The 7,040-nt window shown below is 41.3% G+C and overlaps 1 protein-coding gene across 3 annotated transcripts in view; it reads right to left on the bottom strand.

Moving 5' to 3' along the window:
- Positions 1–1,087: 1,087 nt before the first annotated feature.
- Positions 1,088–7,040, bottom strand: part of Arl13a (ADP ribosylation factor like GTPase 13A) — a 23,741-nt gene continuing 17,788 nt past the window's right edge. For 2 of the 3 annotated variants that reach the window (XM_031368159.1, XM_031368177.1), the window contains 5 exons: positions 5,227–5,414; positions 3,499–3,679; positions 3,224–3,407; positions 1,710–1,793; positions 1,088–1,467 (listed from right to left, as the gene is read on the bottom strand). In XM_031368159.1, coding sequence (XP_031224019.1) covers positions 1,409–1,467; positions 1,710–1,793; positions 3,224–3,407; positions 3,499–3,679; positions 5,227–5,414 — 696 coding nt within the window. In that variant the 3' untranslated portion in view covers positions 1,088–1,408. Of the gene's footprint in view, positions 1,539–1,709; positions 1,794–3,223; positions 3,408–3,498; positions 3,680–5,226; positions 5,415–7,040 lie in introns of all 3 variants that reach the window. The other variant, XM_031368169.1, reaches the window with a different exon arrangement.

Genomic DNA, 7,040 nt, shown 5'->3' with positions numbered 1-7,040 from the left:
TGTGTGTGGGTGTGTGGGTGTGTGGGTGTGTGTGTGGTGTATTTGTCTGTGATACATGTGCACTTGGGTGTGGCTGTTGATACATATAGATGCCAGAAGATGATGCAGGGAGCCCTGCTCTGTATTACTCTTCTCTCACTCGACCTGGAGCATTGCAAGCAGCTGGCAAGTCTCAGTTGTCCTGCCTCTTAACATGCTGGGCTTACAGGTACACGCGTGTTCAGATTCTACTTTGTTTTGCACCAGGGCTGGGATGTAAACTCAAGTGGCTACGCTTGCACATCAAGACCTCTTCTCCACTGAGCCATCTTTACAGCCCCCCCGTGGACTTGGATTTTAGTTTAAAAACTGGTTCTGCTCCCTCCTGGTGAGTGCCCGGGGACAAATTATCTAACCCCTCTGAACATCACTTACTACCTCTGCGAGATGGTGATAATAGAACAGACATAAGCTTCTGAAGATGAAAGGCAATAATATATGTAAAGGAGCTAGCCCAGCATCTGACAAATCAGAAGTGCTCAATCTACTATGCCTGCTGGCACTGTTGGTAGACTTATGGTTAACTGAATTCTCCTCACATAGACAGGAATGCACTTCAGCATTATTTCCTGGCTGTAGTTTCCTCTTCCTAGAGGGAGTTGGAGAAAGGGACATGTGGATCTTTTTGGCCCAAAGTAACTCTAGCTACACAGGTTTAGATTCCATTCCTTGCTCTGCTTTTTACAGTATCCTTATGTGGGAGCGATGCCAAGTGTAATACGTACCCAGGAAGGTTGAGAATATAACAACAGATGGAAGAGTTAGCACTGTGCTTGCTATCCAGAAAGCACTGGATAAATGGAACCCGTGACGAAGATGAAATAACCATAATTGTAAGGGACCACCATGATCCCACAGCACCCGGCAGTGGAGTAGGGGTCTACACATATGTTAAGAGGCAGTAGTTGCTGTTTCTGAAAGGCTAGCAAAGTCATGTGGTTTCCCAGTCAGTAGCTAGCTAGGTATATAAAACAGACCTGGTTTTGGAGGTGTGACAAACAAACCAAACCAAACCAACCAACCAAAACAAAACAAAAAAAGAAAATGATTGAGTAAAGCATTATTCTTATTTATTTTGCCAGTCCCTTTATACCCGAGAACCTTAAAGAGAAACGTGTGATTCTAAAGTAACCCTGTTCATCTAAGGCTCAATTTCAGTTGTGCATGACATTTTATCCGTAAGCTTTGTCAGGAGCATCTCAGTACATATGTCCTTTGTTCTTCTTAGTTCAGGTGAACAGCACCTAACTTCCTGAGGCTCTTGGTGAATATGGATGAACTTACTGGCTACCACACTGGTGTGCAGAAACAATGGTTCTCAGGGATGTGATGTTAGAATAGGTGAACTTGTACGTGGGCTGTAGAGGTGTTATCCAATGAAAAACAAAGACTGGATATTCCTGCTGATTCTGGAGATGTGCTCAGTTACTATAAGGTGGTAGGTAGAGGGAATGATTATTTTGCTGTCCCTCTGTTTACTCTTTAGTAGTCTTTTAAGTCTAATCGGAGAAAGAAAACAGCTCATTTTACAAGTGAAGCCAATGCCAGGTTTCTATTCTTTCCCAGATTACTTGGGGTAGGAGGGTGCTGGCCAGTTTCCAAGGGCCCTCTGGGACATTCACCCTCCATTCCAACCACGTACATTCTTTGACTATTTAAGGAGTACTAACCGCAGGAACAGAAGGCTTCATGAGGATCTTCCAAAAACATTTCTTCAGTGTCCCAGGTTTCTATTCTCTTTTTGGGCTTACGAGCTAAGGTTATAGAAATGAAAATGAGTTTTGATTTTGGATAAAGATTTAGGGACAGCAGCTGACATCTAGAAAATCATACTTTATTTTCTACTAGATTCCTTGTACTCAACTTTCATCCTCACCCCTTTCCCTAAGAGCTGTGCCTGTTTTATCATTAGTGGCTTTGGCCACATGTATGTCCTTCAATGTATGCATAAGAACTCAGCCAAAGGTGATGTGATTAGTGACAGTTGACAGTCAATACAGTATTTCAAGTGGTGGAAAACTTTCCATGTCAGTAAATGAAAATCATCATTGGCATTTAGCTTTTTGTATGTGTGTGTGTATAGTGTCTGTGTGTATATTTGTGTTTATGTGTATGAGGAGGCTAGGGGTTGGTTGACTTTAAGTTTTTGGTTTTTGTTTGGTTGGTTGATTGGTTGGTTTCTGTTTGTTTTTTGAGACAGGGTCTCTCACTGATCCGCTAGGCTGGGTTGCCTAAGGAGCTCAGATGTTCCTTTCTCTATTGCCAGTGCCCCAGTGCTAGGGTTACAGGTATATACCAATAAATCCAGTTTTTATGTGGATTCACAGTATCCATATCCAAACTTGGGTTTTCATGCTGGTGTAGAAGACATGCACTGAGTCATTTCCCCAGTTCTCTATCATTAGCAATGCTATTGCCGCCATAGTGTGGATGCATCATAATTTATTTGGCTATCCCTGTCATTGGACATTTACATTGTTTACAACATTTTGCTCTCTCTACTGAATATTGGAATATGAATATTCTTTATTATACTTTTTGTGTATTTCTGTAATTATCTTTGTAGACAGCTAAGAAATGAGACCTAGTAATTTAGAGGGCTTCCATTTTAGATTTTTTTAAAAATTTGTGTGAATCTTTCATGTGTGTGTGTATGTGTGTGTGTGTGTGTGTGTGTGTGTGTGTGTGTGTGTGTACCACATTCCCACATTCATACTTGTGAAGTAAGAAGAAGGCATAGGATCCCATGGGACTATAGTTACAGGTGATTGTGAGCCATCATATGGTTGCCAAAACCAGAACCTGAGTCTTCTCCATGAACAACAAATGCTCTTAATTACTGAACCCTCTCTGTAGCTCTATTTTTAAAAGTTCTTAATAATATTGAGGAAAGGGGGGAAGAGAGAGACAGGAAACATACACTCCCTAAAGGTTATACCAATTTGTACTTCCACCATTAGCAAGCATAACCTTTAAGTTATTAGTATAGCCATCTCGTATCAATGAATGCTAGGGCATCCTTGCTGGCCTGTCAGAAGATGGTCTCCAACTTTGTCCCATACTTCTCCCAACAACAGACCATAGTGTGAAGAATGAATTTACTTCTCGAAATAGGAATGCTATTGTAGAAAATATAAAGGAAGGTCTGTATAACTTTTTTCTGTAATTAATGATTCAATATTACCTTTGAAAAGATTGGCATCAACAGATGGAGCTGGAGTCTTTGTATCATGACATTGACTGCTATTGCAAGGTTTACTGATATTTGGAGCTCCAGTCTTGCGAGAACATTCACCTTCCTCCATGATTACATCTAGAGCAAATGTTACTGACATATTCTTCTTGGGCCTTATTCGAAAACCATCTTTCTGTATACCAGGAAGAAAGAGGGAAATTATCAATTAATTCTCAAGAGTTCAATTATTGGCCATGGGTAATGGTGTTTAAAAAACCGTTTACCTGTAGAATTGGCTTTAGGGGCCTAGCATCCAGTGAGCGTTGTATTAAGTGCTGTCTTGACTCAAAATGCTGTCTTTTCTCAAAATGTCTTTGCTCCACATGCTGTCTATGGTCCATGTGTTGTCTTTTCTCAAAATGATGTCTGTTGCTGTGTCTAACCATTCTCCCTCTGTTAGGTAAGCTAAGAACATTTGAGAGAAAAAAAAAATCAGTAGTAGAAACAGACATATTTCAAGATTTTTTTCTTCTTGTTTTGGTACTGGGGCATGAATTCAGGGCCTTTCATGCATGAGGCAAATGCTCTGAGCTATATCCCTAGCCTTTGAGCTTCTTTATCCAGCGCAGCCACTACCCTGTTCATTTCCATATGGCTTTGGTCAGGGAAAGTAACAAAAGTGAAGAAGAAATTTAAGCCTCTGATTCCTTAGAATCCTCATCACCTTCTCTTTTTATTTATTTATTTATTTATTTATTTAATTTTTAACATTTCTGTCCTTTCCTATCATGTCATGACTAGGCAGATCAGAGAACTGGAGGCTGGGAATTTGCAGCAGCTGCGTAATATTCATCTTCAGAATATAGTCAATAGACCGTGTGGTGGTTTGAATAGGTATAGCCTTTCTAGACACATGTGTTAGAATTCTGGGTCCAGAGAGTGGCACTATTAGGAGGTATGGCCTTGATGGAGTAGGTGTAGCCTCATTGGAGGAAGTGTGTCATGGTGGTGGGCTTTGAGGGGTCATACAATGCTTAAATTCCACCAAGCGCAGAAGAGACCATCTTGCTGGCAACCTGCAGAATCCAGTCTTTTCCTGGCTGCCTTTGAATCTAGGAGTAGAATTCTAGACTCTTCCAGCAGCATGTCTGCCTGCATGCTACCATGCTTCCTGCCATGATGATAATGGACTGTGAGCCAGCCTTAACAGGATGCACCTAACCCTGCAGAGACTTGATGCGCCTGGGTGGAAGTATATGGAAGCCACCATCTCAGAGGAAAAGGGAAGGGGGATAGGGGAGGAACTTTTTGAGGGGGGATGGGGACGGGCAGCGATTGGGCTGTAAAGAAAATTAGATCATTAATTTAAAAACGTTTGGCTGTATAAAAGTTGCCTTGGTCATGGTGTCCCTTCACAGTAATAAAACCCTAACTGACACAGACTGCTTAAGAGACTCCTGTTCCCTCTGTCTTACACATGGCAACTCAGAGAAGAGAAACCCCATTTTCTTTCTTTCTTTCTTTCTTTCTTTCTTTCTTTCTTTCTTTCTTTCTTTCTTTTTTTTTGTTTTTGTTTTTCGAGACAGGGTTTCTCTGTATAGCCCTGGCTGTCCTGGTACTCACTCTGTAGACCAGGCTGACCTCGAACTCAGAAATCTGTCTGCCTCTGCCTCCCAAGTGCTTGGATTAAAGGCATGCACCACCACTGCCCCGCTTAGAAACCCCATTTTCAAGAAGTCCTAATGCTGATTAGTTGGTTGGCTTTACCTTTTGGTTTGTTTGTTTGTTTTTTAACCTACATGCTATTCATCCCACTAAAGTGACTACTAATGTTGTGCCAGGACTAGTAGTGTCCTTGTAATTTTGGTGGGCACTACCATAGTCCACTTGGGCCATTAGATTCAGAAAGACTGGCTGCCCAGAGTACAAACCTCTCAGAACTCGTGGATCATGTTGGAGACGGACTCCCACTTCTATTCTTATCAGTAAAGCTAATGAAATGAGCTCAGTACCTGTCTGATGAGCATCTTTCTCCACAGCCTCTGGAGTTCCTGGAGGTTGAGATGCTCATACTGGGTGTTTGTTGTCGAGTATACACCTCATGATGTTGGTTTCCAATGGCAGCTAATAGCCATCGCAGCCCTACAACTATTGGCTGTTGGTGCCTCTTTGGAAGGTTTTTTATGGCTGAACATGGCTCCTATAAGAAATAGAAAAGGACAATGCCCAGAGGAAGCTCCACTCCCAGGCACTCTGACACACTCAGGATCAGAGGTGAGGAGTACACATCTGTCCCAATACCAGGAGTAACTGGGACAAGTGGGACCATGCACACCGAAACTCTGCCACCCCAGTGGCTCAGGTTCCTTCTGGTCCCACAACACCCAGAGGAAGCTCCACTCCCAGGTGCTCTGACACGTCCAGGATTACAGGATCCCAGAATCACAGGATCACAGAGACAGCTTGACTCTGAGGAGTTCTGACACAACCAGGATCACAGGAAGGACAGGCTCCAGTCAGATTTAGCAAGGGCAGGTAGCAACAGAGATAACCATATGGCAGGGGCAAGCATAAGAAAATAAACAACACAAACCAAGGTCACTTGGCATCATCAGAACCCAATTCTCCCACCATAGAAACTCCTGGACATATCATCACACCGGAAAAGCAAGATTCAGATCTAAAATCACTTCTCATGATGATGATAGAGGACATTAAGAAGGACATAAATAACTCCCTCAAAGAAATACAGGGGAACACAGGTAAACAGCTAGAAGCCCTTCAAGAAGAAACACAAAAATCCCTTAAAGAACTACAGGAAAACACAATCAAACAGGTGAAGGAAATGAACAAAACCATCCAGAATCTAAAAATGGAAATAGAAACAATGATGAAATCAGAGAAAGAGAGACAACCCTGGAAATAGGAAAACCTAGGAAAGAGATCAGGAGTCGTAGATGCAAGCATCACCAACAGAATACCAGAGATAGAAGAGAGAATCTCATGGGCAGAAGACACCATAGAAAACATTGACACAATAGTCAAAGAAAATGCAAAAAGCAAAAAAACTCCTAACCCAAAACATCCAGGAAATCCAGGATGCAATGAGAAGACCAAACCTAAGGATAATAGGTATAGAAGGGAGTGAAGACCTCCAAATTAAAGGGCCAGTAAATATCTTCAACAAAATTATAGAAGAAAACTTCCCTAACCTAAAGAAAGAGATGCCCATGAACATACAAGAAGCCTACAGAACTCCAAATAGACTGGACCAGAAAAGAAATTTCTCCCGTCATATAATAGTCAAAACACCAAATGCACTAAACAAAGAAAGAATTTTATAAGCAGTAAGGGAAAAAGGTCAAGTAACCTATAAAGGCAGGCCTATCAGAATTACACCAGACATCTCATCAGAGACTATGAAAGCTAGAAGATCCTGGGCAGATGTCATATAGACCCTACAAGAACACAAATGCCAGCCCAAGCTACTATACCCAGCAAAACTCTCAATTACCATAGATGGAGAAAACAAGATTTTCCATGACAAAGTAAAATTTACACAGTATCTTTCCACAAATCCAGCTCTACAAAGGATAATAGATGGAAAACATCAACATAAGGAGCAAAACTACACCCTAAAAGAAACAAGAAAATAATCTTTCAACAAATCCACACAAACTTAATTCCACTTCTTACAATCAAAACAACAGGAAGTGACAATTACTTTTTCTAATATCTTAATATGAAAGTTAATACTGCCAACATATCCTAATCAATTGAAATCCAAAAATATGAGGAATTAGAAAATTGTTGATTGTCATCCAAT

The sequence above is a fragment of the Mastomys coucha genome, chromosome X (assembly GCF_008632895.1).
Source record: "Mastomys coucha isolate ucsf_1 chromosome X, UCSF_Mcou_1, whole genome shotgun sequence".
Taxonomy (NCBI): Eukaryota; Metazoa; Chordata; class Mammalia; order Rodentia; family Muridae; genus Mastomys; species Mastomys coucha.
The sequence above is the reverse complement of the archived record's forward strand: the minus strand, read 5'-3'. Positions and strand labels throughout refer to the sequence as shown.